The sequence below is a fragment of the Dicentrarchus labrax genome, unplaced genomic scaffold (genome assembly GCF_905237075.1).
Source record: "Dicentrarchus labrax unplaced genomic scaffold, dlabrax2021, whole genome shotgun sequence".
In the NCBI taxonomy this organism is placed as follows: Eukaryota; Metazoa; Chordata; class Actinopteri; family Moronidae; genus Dicentrarchus; species Dicentrarchus labrax.
The window spans coordinates 25757044-25778148 of NW_026136706.1; the positions used below are offsets into that span (position 1 = coordinate 25757044).

The window sequence follows — 21105 nt, forward strand, 5'->3', positions numbered from 1 at the left end:
TACAGTATATACAATATACAACAATACGCAGTGTGCAGTTTAGCAGCATAAATTGAAATAAAATAAGTACAAGCTAAGTAAGTGATAAGGAGAATTGGATAAAGTGGTAACTGTGGTAAAAGTGATAAAAATTGTAGCAGCATTTGTTATCAGCATAAATTAAGTATGGTACAGTACTACTAAATAAAGTGATGAAGTGAAAATTGGGTAAAAAATGGTAAAGTGACATTTGCTCAGGGCACTGTCCCTTTCGCAACCGGAGGTAGATGAGTTATATAGTCTGATGACTGCAACTTGACTAGACGAAAAAGTGTATAAAGAGTATAAACGTGACTAAAACTAATAAAAACTAAAATGACAGTTTGACAAAAAGACTAGACTAAAACTAAAATTAAAACAGGCCGCCAAAAACAACACTAGTAGCCAGTGATGCTCGTCATGCCGCTCCACACGTCCTTCAAGTTGTTCTGCTGGAGTTTGTGCTCCAGCTTCCTCCTGTAGCTGTCTTTGCCCTGTTGGATCCTCTCCTTAAGCTCCCTCTGAACCCACCTCATCTGCTCCCTGTCCTCATCTCTGAAGGCCCTCTTCTTCTCATTCAGCGGGACCTTGATGTCTCTGGTGACCCACGGCTTGTTATTGGGGAAACAGCGTACAGTCACTGTAGGAACAACACTGTCCACACAGAAGTTGATGTACCCCGTTATGCAGTCCGTGAGATCATGAAGGTCCTCTCCATGTGAATCACAGAGCAACTCCCAGTCTGTTAGTTCAAAGCAGCCCTGCAAAGCTTCATTGGTCTCCTGTGGCCATCTCCTCACAGTTCTGGTGGTCACAGGAAGCCGCTGGACTTGGGGCTTATACAGGGATTGCAGGTGATGAGGTTGTGGTCTGATCTTCCAAGAGGAGGAAGGGCAGTGGAGCTGTAAGCCTCCTTAACATTGGCATACAGCAGGTCCAGTGTCTTGTTTTCCCTGGTGGGACAGTCCACAAACTGCTTGAAAGTGGGCAGTGTTGCAGCCAGAGTGATGTGATTGAAGTCCCCAGATATCACGATGAATCCATGTCTGGAGTCCAGTGACGACGGTGTGGATGACGTCACTCGCACACGCCGCATTTGCGGTCGGTGGAATGTAAACAACCAGGATGATCACGTGTGAGAACTCCCTGAGCAGATAATATGGCCGCAGACTCACAGCAAGCAGTCCAATGTCTGGGCTCCACACACGCTACTTCACAGTAACGTGACCAGGATGACACCATTTGTTGTTAATAAGAATATCAAGTCCCCCAACTTTCCTCTTGCCACTCTCATGGTGACTCCTGTCCGCCTGAACAGTCTGAAAGCCGTCCACAGTTGGATTTGAGTCCGGAATGTCCTCGTGGAGCCACGTCTCCATGAAACATAGCATGCTGCTCTCACAATACACCCGCTGAGTCCTCACCAAGCCCGCCAGCTCGTCCATCTTATTAGCCAGCGACCTCACATTCCCCATGGTGATGGAAGGGAGAGATGGTTTATATCTCCGCTTCTTTTCCCGGTGTTTACGTCCAGCGGCATTGTTGCGCCCAGACGGAGACGCGGTCGGGAAAAATTGTCCCAAGAATGAGACACACGGACAAAAAACATGGAATGAGACACACGGACAAAAAACATGGAAAAAGTTCCCAAACATAGTTGGCTAAGGTTAGCACAACAACTTACTGAAACAGTAATAGAAAACAATAAATAAGAAAAAAATTGCTAAAAGTGCAGAAAAGAGAGAGAGCAACTGTTGCTGGCCGCCGCTCAACACAGCGCCGGAACCAGAAAAATCAGGCATTGATAAGTTTGACACCTAGCATTGTCAAGCTGTAATCACATTCTGCATCAGTAGCTGTCAGTTAATCACAGAGTATTTAAAAATAAGAATTTTCCATGACAGAAGCCAGTTTGGGAAGACAAAAGGTCAAAAGAATACGTGAGAATGTCTGCTGGAGAGTAAACAAGATTGTACACACATACTATGTAACCGGGCCCAATAGAGGTCTCGGCCCAAATTGATAAATAGGTATAGATCGACAACACCACTTTGGGACTTTCACCCAGAGAGTTAAATGTGAAATTGATAAGTTATTACCAACCCAGGGATTCCCACTAGCACAGGTAAGACCACATTAAAGATCAGAGACAAGGTTTTTGATCTTTTAAAGTAATTTATTACAGAGACAATAAAACAACTGCAAACTAAACATAACTATAAAAATAATCTAAAAACATAATCCATGGACAAGTAAAAGGATAAACAACCAATAATACTGGAAACACGATAGGAGAGTACAGTTTCGTTTATGTGTGGAAAACTATTGGTAAATAGTGGCTGTAGTCTATAGTTCTACAGTATGGATCTTATAAAAGGGGCTATAAATAAACACTTCAACACGCCAATCTAACAAAATAAAACCCAAATAACACACTTAAAAGTACATGCAATGTTATTAAAAGGAGCCACCTATTATACGTCACCACCTCTGAACCAAAATAACCCAAACATCTATCAAGAAATCTCTATGGTTAAAATGTTATGTCAATAGTTTTCCTGAAATTGAATCCAAATTAAAAACCCCTAAAAACGAAACACAATATTCAAAGAAATAAAATCTCCTCACACACTACTATGAAACAGGTCGTAACAATAAAAACAGACAAGGATGCAAATTAAATTAAGTCTAAAGTATTAAAACAGGTAGGCTACGTTAGTGCGTTAATAAATCAGACTAGGCAAAACAGCAGTGGCAATCTGTGCTGCGTAAATACAAAAACAGCGGTTAGTGTTTCTCCTGATACGGTTAGATATAAACCAGAGGACAATAAGACTGGTAATCTACCGAAGAAAAAGTACCTTTGTTGTGCACCCGCTTCCGAATCTCTGCAAACATTTACATGCTTCACCAGCCATCTTTCCCAGAGACCTCGCAGACACAGCACGGACCACACAGAGCGTCAATCTCGACCAACAGAATGGAACAGCGGTACACAACCACACCATGCGGCAGCAGCAGCCGAAAGAGGAAGCTCGGAGCTGACCGGACGGGCATTTATTTCCGGGTGGTTAAAGTGGTGACTCACGTCACGTCAGGTGACCCTTAACCTGCCGGTTACATATAGATGGACACAAAGAGAGTGCTAAAGTATCCGGTGATACTTCTCAAACATAGTGTCCTTGGTGTCCTACAATTCGTCCAGAGGGTAAGAAAACCTGCAAACATTTTTGAATTATTCTGACAATAACATTTTAGGGTTCTTTTGTGGTTAGAAATATTCTTACTCCACTAGGAAAATAAACATTCCTGAATATGTTTGCCACATTATCAATAGTCTTCCTGCAGAAGAAGTGATCTTTCCATCTTTACAAGTGACTTGCTACATTTCTGTTAAATAAATTGTGAAAGGGTGAATGTGGCACGTAGTGTAAAAGCGCTTTGAGTGGTCAGAAGACTAGAAAGGCGCTATACAAATACAGGTCCATTTACCATTTACTACTCATGATGACAGTGTACAGGAGCTGATTTCTTATGTTCTGATATGAGTGAGGTGTAGGCAAGTGTGGGGAATATCAGCACATTTGATCTGCTCCCACCTTACTTTTATAATTAATGTAGCAGGAAAGGCTCATTAAAGGTCCATGTGGGCTGATTGTTGGTTTATACAAAATGTATTTCTTTAAACATAAGCTATATATTTAGGTGCTGCTGTGGGTCCATAGGGATGTTAATGGCAGTTGATCTGTTAGTCCAGGGCTCAGCAACCTTTACTATCAAAACAAGTGTGTTAGCATTACGATATAAGCAGTTGAATTTTGAAATGCAGACGCAGGTTTTTCTTAAAGGTGTAATAAAGAGAGTATAACTTCTCGTCAGACCCCAGGGATGAAAAGATGATGCCGTTTGTTTTTAGTTTTGCTTTTCTTCCTACTTTGCCCTTGCTGTCTTTAGGCCACTCTCAGCAGGGGCCTAGGTTACCCAGTTGTGGAGCCACCTACCATTGCATATATAAGCAACAGACACAGAGATTGGTGAAGATAAGATTCATGATACACGTTTTGTTCAGCAAGATAATCTTCACAAATGAACACAACTTTTAGGATGTTTGAACCAAAAATGTGATTGCCAAAAGTAAAAAGCAAGGCTATAAATGAACTACACCATGGTCACATGACTCAACGTCACCACCACTGGACTTTAAGTGTTCAGCATGAGGTTTAATGTCACTGACGTCTGCGGTCTCATTTAGCCTCTTGTTAGCAACCGCCTTCTTTAAGATACGTAAAAACTCAAAACATAATAATAAACATAATTTGGGGTGCCTAGCTAGCTCACCTGGTGGAGCTGGAGCCCCATGTACCAAGGCTGAGTCCTTGCTGCAGCGGCCATGGGCTTGTTTTAACTAGCTTAAAAAAAACCACTTCACTTTGAGACAAGGGAGCCAGAATTGCAAAATGCTTACTCAGTTCCAGGTTTTAGGATTCATTCTTACAGCACTCTGTACATATAAATCTGTAAGGAAAACAACTATTGTCTCATATATGACCACTTTTGGAACCCGAACGGGCAAAGTCCTTTACAATTGACCTCTCATTCACCCAGAGGTACAATGCAAGGCACTGGCCTGTCCTGCAACTTAGGGTTCAGATTCTTCCCCAATGACACTTTGACATGTGGACAGGTGGAGATCAGATCAATGAGCACTTTTGGTGAATCAGCTGTGACACAAGAACATCACAGTTGTTTTAACTTCTATTTCAGGTGAAATGAATGACCTGACCCACATGGTGACGTTCACCTTCAACAGAAGCAGCAACACCTGCGGTGCAGTGGTCATGGTAGGTACTTAGGGGTGGCTGTGGATCAGAGGCAGAGCCACTTATCGGAAGGTTTTCGGTTCGATCCCTGGCTCCTCCCGCCACATGTCGAAGCATCCTTGAGCACTGAGTACTGAACTCCGAACTGCTCATGATGCTGTCATATGTGTATGAATGAGTTAGTTTCTTTTCGATGGGCTTTGCCATCACTGTAGTGTAAAGGCGCTCTGAGTGGTAGGAAGACTAGAAAGGTGTGATACAGGCCCATTTACCATTACTCTCCTTCACTTAGTTACAAAATAAAAATGAGTAAACTGTTAGGTGAACCTGAATGTGGAGTAACAATGTCCATGCCCATGTGACCATTTAGGTAAACAAAACCCACATTACCTACAAGAACACCATCATGACACAGAACTTCTCCACGTTTGTCTTAATCAAGCACCAAACTGCATATGGACTCCTGTTATTACAGTCAGCCTGATGTCAGTAACTTGGCCATCAAACTCAAACACAGGTGTGTGGTGGGTGAACAGTACTGTATGTAGTTCCAGAGTTGTCCCCTTTCTGTTACTAAGAGAAGGTTGACTGAGCTTCACTGTATGTAGAATGAAGCCTAGCATATTTAAGAAGCTGTCCTTGCTTTCCAGTGCTGTGATCCAGCAGATTACTTCTGGAGAATGGAATTACAATCTGAACCATGAATGCTTACACAGACTCTGAGCGCTTGGAAGCTATCGAGCCAGGCACCGACATTCAATCTGGGGGACAATCTGGGTGGAGCTGAAGACATTTTAAGGTAAGTAAAACTCTACTGCTCATTAATGGATTTTGAACTGCCGGGGGGAAAGCCGCTGGGCAGTGGATCCAGAATGAGCACCAGAACCAGAGCCGGGCAAATGGGCAATGGAAACGGGCTCAAAGCCTATGTGTCTGACCTGGACTTTGACTCCGGGGGTTGTTTGAAGTCACAACGAGTTCAAGTTCAAGCGGGGACAGGAGAGGTGTGAAGCAGGAGACGGGTGAGTTTGTAGGGAGTGAATTTACAAATAAATAAGTAGCTAAAAAATCACTAGCCAATATTTGTGAACACATAAATGTGCTGTAAAACATCTGTTGTATGTTTCAGAGAAATATATTTGTATTTTTTTAATAACTCAATCACAGGCCTATTGTCTTCCTTATTGTTATTTATAGGGATACACCGATTGAGAAATTCTGGGTCTATACCAATGTTTTTTTGTTGTTGTTTATTCTCCTTTTTGTACCAGGTAAACAGACATCTACAAAGATAAGCATCTCTGCCTAGTTGCAGCTCAGTCTATTTCTCCAAGTTCTGAGACACAGAGCTGAATAGTCCAGAATCCGTGCCACACAACATTGAGCCAACAAAATATTGATTGACGGCCACAACATCAGTCATTGATATCAGTGAACACTATCTTATTTGCTTAATAGGCAGATGTCAGTCAACAAGGCAAATTTTGCCCGATACTGATGTTCAGCTGATATATGGGTGCATCCCTAGATATTTATGCCCAATTTAAGTTTAGAGATATTTCACTGTTATTAAATCTGATTGAGCATAGTTCACCAAACTACCCCTATTTTCATGGTGGCGCAAGAAGCAACACTTTTGCCAAATTTGTTTAGCCCATCTGTGTAGTATCTTCACAGAGCTTCATTCAAATGAGGCAGTGCAAACCAAGTTTTAATTTTGTGGCAAGAGCTTGATGTTCCTGTGACCTCTGTTGCCAATATCATTCTGCAGTTTAAGGGCCATGGGACTATAGCCAACATCTGTAGTTATCGCAAGAGGAAAATTGGACCAAGATGAGGGAGAAGGATTGCTAGAAAGGTCGCGAAAGAACCAAGGAAAGTGGAAGGTGCACTTTAAAACACCCACACTATCTATGCACCCAAGACATACCACTTTGTGCTTCTTTGCTTGTGCAATTAAAATAGGGCCCTTTAATATTAAGCCCATAATTGATATGAGGCATCACAGATCATCCACAGGGAGGTTAAGGCCACACAAAAGTGGAAAGCTTTAAGAAACACTATATGACACTGTAAAGGTGAGGTAAAGCTTGCAATAAAATACATGTAATAGGCATGTTAATAGTTTTTGTAAATATAAAGAGGAGGCATTCTCTGAAGGGTGTGTAAAGAAATAAGGCAAAAACTGATTGTGTTGTTCAAATGTATTAAAATTAAAAAACTGAAGTATCTAATTTTCACATGTATTCAGAGCCTTTACTTGGATTTTAACTTGGTGCAACCTGTTATCTCTGAAGATCCTTTAGGGAGTCCTAATTTAATTTATTGGACATGACTTTAGATAAGATGAAGATTTTTGATCCCAGTTGGCAAATTCGGTTGAGAAAGGGTAGGATCATATCAGCAGAGAGACCAATGAAGATACTGTACAGAGCAAGGGAGGAGGGACATCCTGGACCCCAGTAAGATGGAATCTTAGAGGAGGGAAAAAAGAGGTCGATAACTTATATAACTTCTGAACTTAAGCCATAAAGCTGCTAGAGCTCATCATCTCTGTGCTGATGGAGACCTTAAAGGGAAGTGAACTCTGCTTTCCACAATTCCTCAACACCTCCTGCAGGAAGCCAGTGCGTCCTCACTTTGAGACCATGCTGATTTACATTCTGCTGTCCTCCATCTCTCTGCTCACTGCAGTTCTTAACCTGCTGGTCATCATCTCTATCTCCCACTTCAAGTAGATAATCATTCATTTATTAAACTGATATATAGTAAAACGTATTGCCTTAAACTTTGAGGAACAGAATAATATTTCCATGTAATATTACTGCATTTCAATCTTTGCAATCTGCTTTTATCTCAGTGATAATTGATGTTAAGAAATAATGATAAATACATTTCTGATCTTCCTCTCCAGGCAGCTCCACACCCCCACCAACCTCCTCCTCCTCTCTCTGGCTGTTTCTGATTTCTTCGTGGGCCTCCTCATGTTCTTTCAAGTTGTCCTTACAGACGGCTGCTGGTTCCTCGGTGACCTCATGTGTGTTCTGTATTATATTTTAGACTTTATTGTGACCTCTGCCTCAGTAGGAACCATGGTGCTCATATCAGTTGACCGCTTTGTGGCCATTTGTGACCCTCTACATTACCCCTCCAAAATCACTGTGAAAGGAGTAACAATCTGTCTTTGCCTTTGTTGGGTTTGTTCTTTTCTATACACCAGTTTCACAATGAAAGATAACTTTAAACAACCAGGCATGTATAATTCCTGCTTTGGCGAGTGTGTGGTTGTTATTAGTTATGCTCTAGGAATTGCAGATCTTTTTTTAACCTTTATTGGTCCTGTCACAGTCATTGTAGTTCTGTATATAAGAGTATTTGTGGTGGCTGTGTCTCAGGCTCGTGCCATGCAGTCACATATTGCAGCTGTCAGACTCCAGAAATCAGTGAAAGTAACTGCTAAAAAATCTGAAATGAAAGCAGCCAGGACTCTTGGTGTTGTTGTAGTTGTGTTTCTAATATGTCTCTGCCCATATTTTTGTGTCACACTTACAGGCCAGGACACCTTACTTAATGCTTCATCTGCTGCCTTTGTAATATGTTTGTTCTATTTTAACTCCTGTCTGAATCCTCTAATCTATGCCTTTTGTTATCCCTGGTTTAGAAAATCTATTAAACTCATCGTTACACTTCAGATACTGCAGCCCAACTCTTGTGAGACCAACATACTGTAAACAGACACTGTGGAGTGACTGAAAGTAGGCCTTTTCTGTGTTAAGGAAAATGGATTGTAAATAGACCTGTACTTGTATACCGCCTTTCTAGTCTTCTGACCACTCAAAGTGCTTTTACACTACGTGCCACATTCACCCTTTCACACACAAAGTCGATCAAATGGAAACCAAGTCAGTCATTCACATTCACACATTGATGACATAGCATTGGGAGCAATTTGGGATTCAGTATCTTGCTCAAGTATACTTCGACATCCAGCCAGAAGAGCCAGGGATCGAACCAACGACCTTGCAACATTAATTTAAAAAACCCACACAAGTTGCAGTTTTTCACATTATGCACGCAAGTAAAACGTAAGCAAATTCACTATATAGTAAATATACATCTATGTGTGTTTTTAGAGCTGAGCCCTGACCTCGGTCCTGCGGAGGAGAGAGACGGAGAAGCAAGCCAAACATAAAATGATAGCAAAACATGGTAACACTAGGTGCTGCACCCTGGATATAACATTATGAATTTGGATCGTAGCAGCTATGCTGACTTGAATACACGACAAACTGCCAAGCGCACCTAGAGTGCTTTGTGTTCATAATGCCCAGATTAAGTTAACCGCAATGCGGACTTGAAACCATCTGTATGGTTGGATTCAGAGGGGTCTATACAGAATAAATGCTGACTAATTCCTCTGAGTTCATTTGGAGGGGTGAAAGGGGCCAAGTGTGAAAACAGCCTTTGTCAGGCCAAAGGAAGGTGGTTTTGCTGTGATCTTTGGAATCCAAAAAGGACTGAATTGCTTTCTTGCTGATCAGAAGATCAATACTTTCTCACATCTGTCCAGTAAAACATGCAACAGGCATATGCTTTACTTACCATTGTTAAAACATTACATAGTCAATAAAAAGCAGAACTGCATTGGAAGATTATTTGAGCTTGGTATTTATTTTCAGTAATGTCAACTGAATCACACATCAGTAGAGATACCCAATGATGACAATATACAGACCAAGGGGAGGCGGGACATCCTTTTCTAAATGAGACAGAATGAGAGAATCTTAGAGGAGAGAACAAAAAGCTAGATAAGATATATGAAAGCATTGGAAAGAGCTTCCACATCAGGGGCCTCAGCAATAGCAGCGTGTCTTCTTTTTCCTGCAATTTGGATGAATGAATTATACCAAAATAATCACAACTACTTTTGCAAAGTTCACTTTCTCCCACAATTTCATTGCAAAAAAGCCTTTACATTGGGATCTTTTTTTAGAGAAGCTGCTGTGAAATCAGTTGTCAGCTTTATCATTCCCATTACTGTCATCATAATTCTGTACATGAGAGTTTTTGTGGTGGCTGTGTCTCAGGCTCGTGCCATGAAGTCCCACATTGCGACTGTCTCACTCAAGCGTTCAAAGACTGTGAAAGCTAAGAAATCTGAGATAAAAGCAGCCAGGACGCTTGGTGTTGTTATAGTCATGTTTCTGCTCTGTTACTCTCCATATTACTGAGTGTCTGTCACTGGCCTTGACATATTGATCGGTTCTACAACTGAGGTCTTTATGATTTTTCTGATTGCTAGAAAGGTTGAGAAAGAACCAAGGAAAGTGGCAGGTGCACTTTAAAACACCCACACTACCTATGCACCCAAGACATACCACTTTGTGCTTTTTTGCTTGTGCAATTAAAATAGGGCCCTTTAATATTAAGCCCATAATTGATATGAGGCATCACAGATCATCCACAGGGAGGTTATGGCCACACAAAAGGAGAAAGCTTTCAGAAACACTATATGACACTGTAAAGTTGAGGTAAAGCTTGCAATAAAATCCATGTAATAGGCAGGTTAAAAGTCTTTGTAAATATATAGAGGATGCATTCTCTGAAGGGTGTCTAAAAAAATAAGGCAAAAACTGACTGTGTTGTTAAAATGTATTAACATTAAAAAACGGAAGTATCTAATTAGGGCCCGAGCACTGACCGTGCGAAGGCTTTGTCGCTTTCGGGTAGGCCACTAGGTGGCACTACTATCATGAAAAGTGTTTTAGGCTAATAACTTCTGCATAGTTTGTCACACATTCAAAAACCTTATATCCACGCATTCATTGAATGGAGCTGAATCTCCCCATATAGGCCACGCCCACTTCCGCATACACATTTTTTTCCGTTAGAGTGCAAAATATTCATAAACCACTTTTTCGTGTTACTCCTATACGCTTTGTCCGATTCGTACAACATTTTTCAAGTACCATCTGGGGACCGCCCTGGCAAAAACGGTAATTAGAAAAATTTTGATATTTCAAAAAATAAGCACGCTATAAAATTAGGACTTCCTGTAGATTTTGTGTCAAAACAGGAAGTGGGGCATTTCTCCACATTGGTATGTCCGATTGACACCAAGCTTAGGTCCATAGTTCCCCATGTCTTACTTAGGCATCATGCACAACTTCAGGCCATCGCCACAGGTGGCGCTCTTTAAAATTAAAAATTGTATATCTCTGCATCGGCATGTGTGATTAAAATGAAACTTGGTACCATGCTTACCCATGGCTCCCTGAGGCTTGCTAAAAAATGTGTCAACAATCTGCCACTAGGTGGCGCTCTGGTGGCATGGTAAATCACTGTGCGGAGACCGTAATAGTTGTGAATATGAAATTCACAGGGCACGTGTAGACTGGTTCTTGCAGCTCACATACCAAAAATCGAGTTTGTCGTTTTTGTAGCGCCCCCTACAGTATTTCAAAAAAGTAGCCCTGGCGCCATGTTCCTCCGATATGTATAAAACTCGGTAGGCACGTTAAATGTGGCCGCAGCACACCCAGAGTTGCGTGGAGTGCAAGGGCCCGTTCATCGCTGCTTGCAGCTTTAATTTTCATATGTATTCAGAACCTTTGCTAGGATTTAAACTTGGTGCATCCTGTTATCTTTGAAGATCCTTTAGGGAGTCCTAATGTGGAGTGCAATAAGTGAGGAGACAAGAAACAGAGATGCGTCGAGTCAGCTTTACTCTCCACTTCAATATAATAACACACTGTACAGCGAGTGAGGTCAGAAACGGCTACACTACGTTAACCCAGAACCGGCATCCCCTCACACCTCTCCCTTAAAGGTACAGTCCCCTGGTGAATGTCTCGTTCAGTCTTACTTATGGGTCACCACACAGGCCCCCCCAGAATTCACCCATAATAACCTGCCGCAGGAAAATGTGGGCGAAGAGGAATGAGGGATCCGCCGCGCCCAGCACAGCCAGCATCCTCTCCATTAACTCGGACGGCTTGCTATCACCAAGGCCGTTCAGGGACAGCAGGCGGTCTGCTTTCTCCAGCTCCGACAGTTCAACAGGAATGTTTTGAGTGCGTTGTACTTGCCGTCAGCCGGAGGAGCCTCTAACAGCGCCATAGCCCTGGCTGTCGTCGAGGCATCTAAGGCCGCTACCACGTGGAAATACTTTGTAACGTCCTGTGTTATTCCTCTCAGCTGGAACTGGGCCTCAATGTGCTGAAACCACGGCCGTGGGTTGTGCTGCCAAAAGTTGATGGTAGCAGCGTAGATAGCACCGACATTAGCCGCGCCGCTAGCAGCGGCCGGCGCCGCAGCAGCAGCATTTTCACCACAGTCGTTGTGTGACATAATTCAGCCGTATCCAACTCGCGTCGGGGTCACCAATGTGGAGTGCAATAAGTGAGGAGACAAGAGACGGAGATGCGTCGAGTCAGCTTTACTCTCCACTTCAATATAATAACACACTGTACAGCGAGTGAGGTCAGAAACGGCTACACTACGTTAACCCGGAACCGGCATCCCCTCACACCTCTCCCTTAAAGGTACAGTCCCCTGGTGAATGTCTCTTTCAGTCTTACTTATGTGTCACCACCAGTAATTTAATTTATTGGACATGATTTTAGATATGATGAAGATTTTAGATCCTAGTTGAAAAATAGAGGCTCATATCAGCAGAGAGACCAATGAAGATACTGTACAGAGCAAGGGAGGAGGGACATCCTAGACCACCTTATATAACATCTGAACTTAAGCCATAAAGCTGCTAGAGCTCATAATCTCTGTGCCGATGGAGACCTTGGAGGGAAGTGAACTCTGCTTTCCACAACTCCTCAACACCTCCTGCAGGAAGCCAGTGCGTCCTCACTTTGAGACCATGCTGATTTACATTCTGCTGTCCTCCATCTCTCTGCTCACTGTAGTTCTTAACCTGCTGGTCATCATCTCTATCTCCCACTTCAAGTAGATAATCATTCATTTATTAAACTGATATATAGTAAAACGTATTGCCTTAAACTTTTAGGAACAGAATAATATTTCTATGTAATATTACTGCATTTCAATCTTTGCAATCTGCTTTTATCTCAGTGATAATTGATGTTAAGAAATAATGATAAATACATTTCTGGTCTTCCTCTCCAGGCAGCTCCACACCCCCACCAACCTCCTCCTCCTCTCTCTGGCTGTCTCTGATTTCTTCGTGGGCCTCCTCATGTTCTTTCAAGTTGTCCTTACAGACGGCTGCTGGTTCCTCGGTGACCTCATGTGTGTTCTGTATTATATTTTAGACTTTATTGTGACCTCTGCCTCAGTAGGAACCATGGTGCTCATATCAGTTGACCGCTTTGTGGCCATTTGTGACCCTCTACATTACCCCTCCAAAATCACTGTGAAAGGAATAACAATCTGTCTTTGCCTTTGTTGGGTTTATTCTGTTCTATACACCAGTTTCACAATGAAAGATAACTTGACACAACCAGGCATGTATAATTCCTGCTTTGGCGAGTGTGTGGTTGTTATTAGTTATGCTCTAGGAATTGCTGATCTCTTTTTAACCTTTATTGGTCCTGTCACTGTCATTGTAGTTCTGTATATGAGAGTATTTGTGGTGGCTGTGTCTCAGGCTCGTGCCATGCGGTCACATATTGCAGCTGTCAGACTCCAGAAATCAGTTAAAGTTACTTCTAGAAAATCTGAAATGAAAGCAGCCAGGACTCTTGGGGTTGTTATAGTTGTGTTTCTAATATGTCTCTGCCCATTATATTGTGTTTTTCTTACAGGCCAGGACACCTTACTCAATGCTTCATCTGCTGCCTTTGTATTATGTTTGTTCTATTTTAACTCCTGTCTGAATCCTCTAATCTATGCCTTTTTTTATCCCTGGTTTAGAAAATCTATTAAACTCATCGTTACACTTCAGATACTGCAGCCCAACTCTTGTGAGACCAACATACTGTAAACAGACACTGTGGAATGACTATAAGTATGCCTTTTCTGTGTTAAGGAAAATGGATTGTAAATAGACTTTTACTTGTATACCGCCTTTCTAGTCTTCTGACCACTCAAAGTGCTTTTACACTACGTTCCACATTCACCCTTTCACACACAAAGTCGATCAAATGGAAACGAAGTAATTCTGTACATGAGAGTTTTTGTGGTGGCTGTGTCTCAGGCTCGTGCCATGAAGTCCCACATTGCGACTGTCTCACTCAAGCGTCCAAAGACTGTGAAAACTAAGAAATCTGACATAAAACCAGCCAGGACACTTGGTGTTCTGATAGTCATTTTTCTGCTCTGTTACGCTCCATATTACTGAGTGTCTCTCACTGGCCTTGACATATTGATCGGTTATACAACTGAGGTCTTTATGATTTTTCTGATGTATTTTAACTCCTTTCTAAACCCAATCATCTATGCCCTTTTCTACCCCTGGCTTAAAAAAGCTATTAGGCTTATTGTTACATTTCAGATATTACAGCCTGACTCCTATGATGCCAACATACTGTAATGAGACAATAATAAGTGAAAATACGGATGTGTGTTTTTATACTTATACAGTGGTTCCCAACCTGGGGCTCAGGACCCCCACAACTGTTGATTTTAATGGGTGTAAGAAAAATGTAAAATTATCCAAAGTATGCCTATATATCTGAATTTCATTCAATTATGTGAAGAAAATAAATTAAATTGTTATATTTTAAGTTTAGATTATTTAAAATATAAGGCCTGAGCACAAGCTATATTCACAGAGTCTTCACTCTCTCATAAATAGCCTCATTCTACATTAGAAAGGTAAGCAGTCAGCCACAGAAATAATAGAGGAATGAGAAGACTGAGAACACTGCATTTGTCAAAAAAGAAGCCTATGAAGTATGTATGATTGTTAAAAAATCAGATACAATAATATAAATAAAAAATAGACAGAGGATTGTATAAAAACTCATATCAGAAACATCTCTGATGCAATATTTACAGGAAATAATCTGCTCAAAATTCAACCAAATCACTCATTTACATAAACTCCATAAACTGTCACTTAGTCAGGTGTCCCTTAAGGAAAAAGGTTGGGAACCACTGTCCTAATGCATACATATACTGTACACTGATCAGTCATAACATTGTGAGCAATGAGTGAATAACACTCATTATCTAGTTATCATGGCTCCTGTCTGTGGGTGGGATGTATTAGGCAGCAAGTGAACATTTTGTCTTCAGGTTGATGTGTTAGAAACAGGAAAAATGGGCAGCGTGAGGATTTGAATGACTTTGACAAGGGCCACATTGTAATGGCTACACGACTGGGTCAGAGCATCTCCAACCTGCAGCTCTTATGGGGTGTTCCCAGTCTGCAGAGGTCAGTATCTATCAAAAGGGCTCCAAGGAAGGAAAAGCAGTGAACCAGAGACAGGGTCATGGGCACCCGAGGCTCACTGATGCATGTGGGGGGTGAAGGCTGGCCCACAGTTAATGCTGGTTCTGATAGAAAGGTGTCAGAACACACAGTCTGTTGCCATGGGGCTGCAGTACATTCTGACCGCCAGGGTGCCCAGATGTTTATGAATCTATAATTTCATTAACTATTTTCTGGCTTTCATTAAGTCTCTGGAAACAGAAAACAATTAATGGTCTGAAGGATCAAAGCTTTTTCATCAGGGTTATAGGCTCTTGCTCTTTTCCTGAGCCAGATAATCCAGGACACATCTTTTATACAGCACATTAGATTTTTTTTCCATGAAAAGATTGTTTTTTAATTCTTTTTACTTCCAAATGTAATTATAATATAATTAATAAAACAATGTTTTTGCATTTTGCATATTTGTGTGTCACTATAAATAAAGTACTGATTTCATTTAAATAAGACACTTGCTCATTACAAGACAACATGTAGTTAATTGAAACTAAGCCTAAAATTAAAAAAAATCATTCTAGTAGCACTCTAAAAATAAAAACTAGACTTTAGAAAACAATAAAAACTAACCAACACAATATTGTGCACTTACAGAACCAACTCAAATAGACTAAAAATATACAGGAAATGTTCTTAATAAAATAATAAAAATAAAACCAATTAAAAATAAAACTAAAATAGTTTTTAAACTGAAATAAAAACTAAATAAAAACAAAAACTAATGAAAAAAACAAAACGACTCTGGCTCATTAGACACATAGGTTTAAAGGACATAATGAAGTGATGATTTTTTTAATGGTAAATGGTAAATGGACTGTACTTATATAGCGCCTTTCTCTGTACACTGCAGGCCACATTCACCCCATTCACACATACACTGATGGCAGTGGCTGACATGCAAGGCCATGTAAGGTGCCAACGGAAAATAAAAGTTCGACATGCAGCGAGAGGAGCCGGGGATCAAACCGCCAACCATCCGATTAGTGGACGACCCGCTCTACCTCTGAGCCACAGCCACTTTTAAGCCAAAGGTCAAAGGTCAACTTCATTCTGACATCATAGTCCTGGAAAAACAGATGGCCATTATTCAATACCTCTCTCAAAAGTGAAGGCATCGGGCGCCCAGTAAGCTCATCTGGTAGAGCTGGCACCATGTACCAAGTCCTTGGCTGCAGTGGCCTAGGGTTCGAATCCAACCTGTGGCCCTTTGCTGCATGTCATCCCCTCTCTCTCTACCCCCGCTTCCCTGTTTATCTTCAGCTGTCACTATCAATAAAAGCCAAAAAAAAGGAGAAAAAAGTCAAAGCATCATTGTGACCTCAAAATAGTCTTTAGTCATAATTTACAAATGAATTTGGCAATTACATATTTCACACACACACACACACACACACACACACACACGTTGATACAATGAGTAAACAGTTAGCCACACTTAACAACAACTAGCACAGGACAGGCTTTCATCTTTCCACCTCATCCATTCCACCTTTCACTTCCTGCCTCATTCTGATGAATTAATCAATCAATCATTGATCAGTTCAAAAATATATATTGACTGAAATCAGAATATGTATTGCCACTATATCAATAACTTCCATTCAGCCAAAAAAGACCCTTTATACCTTTTATAGTATTCCTTCCAAGTATAACATTCATTCCACACAGTACCACAGTGCTTCCATTCAATGTACACGTAACATATCATGTAAAGGGTGCACAAATAAGAAGATTCTAGACATTGAAAACCATCAATCACATAACAAACATAAAACATGGGATTAAGAACATACCATACCAAGAGCTTCCATTCTTTCTGCAGTATTATCAGAAGCATTGGTTGCTTTATTATTAAAGTACACTGCTGCTCAGGTTTTTAACTATGATTGGTAAGATAAATAAAATGACAGCTCTATTTGGAAGCAGCAAGTGGTCTTTCACTGCAGTCTGTCACACACTGAAGTCACATGTGCACCTTGGCTGTGGTGGAAGAAGTATTCAGATGCTTTACTTAAAGCGACTGTGATAGTTTTATGATAACAATGTAACAAATGACAATGTGAAACAGTTTGACAGTGTCAAAGGGGTTGCTAGTAGTGATGAACCTAACGAGAATTATCAGTGAATCTGGAGCCTCCCCATGGCTTTACAGAGCTCTATAGAAAATTTTAGCAAATTTTTTAGCTTTCCGGCAGCCTCTTTACTGTTTTGAAACCTCTCACTGCTCTCAAAGCATAGTACATACTTTTACTCAGAGCAGGCAGCTGTTTTCAGTGAAAGAGGCCTAAAAACCCACTGTCTGGGCAGTTAACTTTATCATTTAGTTGAGTATCGGTGTGTGTGCATCTTACGAGTAGACCTTCTGTGACCTTACCTACTGCAGGGTCAGGTTTTATTTTGTTTGGATTTGAATTATTGAATTATTTTTCACACACATATTATCTTCTGACACCTATATTCAACTAAATTAAGCTGTCTGATGAATAGGAGCTCAGGTTCGAGGTTACTTTCTAGGTTCACATTATTGGGGAGTAGGGTTGGGTATCGATTGGGTTTTATCCGATAGCGGTGCCTACTCTGTATTTTTTAAACGGTTCCGGTGCTTAAACAATCTTGATCAATTCTATTCCTGATAAATTTCAGTCTGGTTTTAGATCCCGACATAGCACCGAGTCAGCACTGTTAAAGGTGCACAATGATATTGCCTTGTCTGTGGATGCTGGGAATCCTGCTGTGCTTGTGCTGCTGGACCTCACAGCAGCCTTTGATACAGTCGACCATGCAGTCCTTGTATCTCGCTTAGAGCAGCACGTTAGCATCCGTGGCACCGCTCTCCAGTGGTTTAGGTCATACCTGGCAAACAGGAGTTTCTCTGTCTCAATTGGTGACTGCTCCTCAAATGCATCGCTGCCCTGTGGGGTGCCACAGGGATCTATTCTCGGCCCTATTCTGTTTTCATTGTATATGCTACCTCTGGGATCAATTATAAAAAAACACAACCTGTCTTTTCACTTTTATGCCGATGATTTGCAGATATATTTGCCCATGACACCAAACGAAAACACTGCACTTACTAAACTGCTGGACTGCATCACAGATATAAAACAGTGGCTGTCACAGAACTTTTTGCACTTAAATGACAGCAAAACTGAATGCATTTTGTTTGGTTCACCAGCTAAGTCGAATGCTCTCACCACAAATTCTGGCACTCTGGCCCCTCTTTTTAGATCACATGTCAAAAATCTTGGGGTAACATTTGATACTGGGCTCAAATTTGACAAACAGATTAGCTCGGTTGTCGGTACGAGCTTTTTTCAGCTCCGTCTTTTGGCCAAAGTGAAGTCTTTTCTCAGTCGGCAGGATCTTGAGAAGGCAATCCATGCTTTTATCAGCTCAAGACTGGACTACTGTAATGCCCTTTACGTCGGCCTCAGTCAGTCCTCAATTTCTCGTCTCCAACTTGTGCAGAACGCTGCTGCCCGATTTTTAACTAGCACGTCAAGACGTGAACATATTACTCCTGTGCTGTCGTCACTCCACTTTTAGAATTGATTTTAAACTTTTGTTGTTTGTTTTTAACACCATTAACGGCTCGGCCCCCTCTTACTTGTCAGAGATTTTAACTTTTCGCAATTGTGGCAGAGCCTTGCGCTCTTCAGGTCAGCTTCTGTTAGAAGTCCCTAGGTCCAGACTTAAACAGTGGGGCGATCGTTCTTTTGCCGTCGCTGCTCCTAGACTGTGGAACAAACTGCCCCCTGACATTCGTACCACTACTGATCTCGGCCTTTTTAAATCGAAGCTTAAGACCCACTTTTTTAGATTAGCTTTTAATTCTGAATAGGACAGTACTGTCTCTTAGGTGTACTCTTTTTATCTGCTCCTTTCTGTGCATTTCTGGAAGGCTTTTAATACCCTGCAGTGCTGCAGCACTTTAAATTGTATTTGTATGTTATATATGTGTTATGTACTGTTTCATGGCTCTGTTGTAAAGCACTTTGGGTACCTTTCGGCTATTGTAAAGGGCTATACAAATAAACTTGATTTGATTTTGATTTGATTTAAACGGTTCTCGAACCGGTACTTAAAAAAACAAAACCACACACACTTTGTCAAAAAACAATACCCTTTTATTTCCAGGGCCAAATTGAACACAATATTAAGTTAACGACATAGCACACGTTGTCACTCACGCTGTTGGCCGACACTGGCTGCGGCTGCTGAAGTGCTTGGCCTTGTAGGTTATCAAACACGGTGCATTGTTCGGCTTTAAATAAACTCCATGTGTCGCCAGATGTTTCATCAAATTTGACGTGTTACCTCCCTTGTATGCAATTGTTTTATGGCATCTGTTGCATGTCGCAAAGTCTGCATCCTTAGATGTGAAATGCAGCCAAACCTTGGAGTGTTTTGCCTTTGGCATCTTCATTGATCCTCTCACTATCAGTTCTGATCAACAAGTGTGCTGAGTAGCGGCACTGACGTCACGCAAGTTGACACCAGAACAGTCAGGCACCGAAATGTTCATTCTTATTCGGTCTGGTTACTACCGTTTACGTCGGAACCGGTGCCCTATTGGTACCACGTTTCGGTACCCAACCCTATTGGGGAGCCTGATTAATCTAACCCAACCTCTCTTAATCGCATTAAAAGTCAGTGTGTAGGATTCAGTGACATCTAGTAGTGTAATTTTAGATTGCAACTCTTTCATTTCACCCTGTCCTTCCAAGTGTGAAGGAGAAACTATGGTGGTGCCCACTGGACCTTTAAATGTTAAATGGTATTTTTTATGAACATTTTTGTCATTCATATTCAACTATATGAGTGTTTTTGATTTTGGTATGTGTGTGCGCCCCTGTCCTAGACTGTATGTCTTCGTCTACATACATAGACATACAGCTCTGTGCTTTGAGCCCTGGAAAAAAGCTTGATGTCCAGACTTACATCAGACTGATGTTCCCGACTGGAAGTGAAGGTGTCTTTTTCTAGTTTCTCATAGAACTTTCTCATAGAACATGAACATTCTTATCCAGTGAGAAAGTGCCATTAGGAAACATCAATAAATAAAAAATGAATGCTGAAATGCATCATTCGCTGTCCACAGCTATCCATCTGCATGTTACTGTAAGGTTTTTCAGAATATAGTTTTATAATAGTCTTTGTTATTATGTTTTTCGGGAATGCATTCCAGGACATGATGCATATAATAAAGCTATGATTTAAGATTAGGAATATTTCTGATTGTACTGAATTTATATTTTCAAGTTATGTTTACATTATTAGAGTGGATATGTACCAGCCGATCAGTGTTTTTTTTTTGTTTTTTAGATTGGAAATACACATTCATTTTACATAACCTCAGAGGGTGTTGTGGCCATAAGCAGCTCCAAAAGAGACTTAACACAAACAAACACACACATACACAAACAACATTTTAATTTGTCTCTGGGCACTGAAGAGGTCTTAGTGTGTTGCTCATTATCAGCTCCTGTTGGATATCTACCTCTCTGGCAAAGAAAGTTTTCACACCTGCCTTCATTAGCGTCAAATGATGACATCACTGCAATCAAAGGTGCGAAAAACATCATCTCCAACATAATGCAGCATCAAAACATGACGCAATCATTGCCTAGGAAACGAATGATTCATCAATGTAAACAGACACTTTTGTTTAGATGAGATCATGACACTGTTAAAAACACATGATGCAATCATTGCTTCAAAGGGCAGTTCATACAAATCACAAAAAAATCTAACATACATATGATTGCTTAACTTAACATATGAAACACGTTTTGAGCATTTAAAATACGAAAGAAGATCTAAATGGAATGAAAAACATTCACTGTATTGAAACTTTTG

The 21105-nt window shown here is 41.0% G+C and overlaps 3 protein-coding genes across 4 annotated transcripts in view; 2 read left to right on the top strand and 1 right to left on the bottom strand.

Moving 5' to 3' along the window:
* The window catches only part of LOC127365317 (uncharacterized), a 54006-nt gene that overhangs the window by 11916 nt on the left and 20985 nt on the right, over positions 1–21105 (bottom strand). The gene's annotated exons all lie outside the window — the stretch shown is intronic.
* LOC127365337 (trace amine-associated receptor 8a-like) lies at positions 7400–9493 on the top strand. Of its 2 annotated transcripts, none has more exons than XM_051403349.1 (2): positions 7400–7572; positions 7753–9493. In XM_051403349.1, exons 1-2 carry the CDS (start codon positions 7400–7402, stop codon positions 8567–8569), a joined length of 990 nt encoding a protein of 329 aa, XP_051259309.1. In that variant the 3' UTR covers positions 8570–9493. The 2 variants fall into 2 exon arrangements, with proteins under 2 accessions (XP_051259309.1, XP_051259310.1); XM_051403350.1 differs by having other exon boundaries at positions 7570–7653.
* Positions 12569–14533, top strand: LOC127365341 (trace amine-associated receptor 13c-like). The gene is made up of 2 exons (XM_051403356.1): positions 12569–12800; positions 12981–14533. The coding sequence occupies exons 1-2, from the start codon at positions 12628–12630 to the stop codon at positions 13795–13797; spliced, it is 990 nt and encodes a 329-aa protein (XP_051259316.1). The 5' UTR covers positions 12569–12627; the 3' UTR covers positions 13798–14533.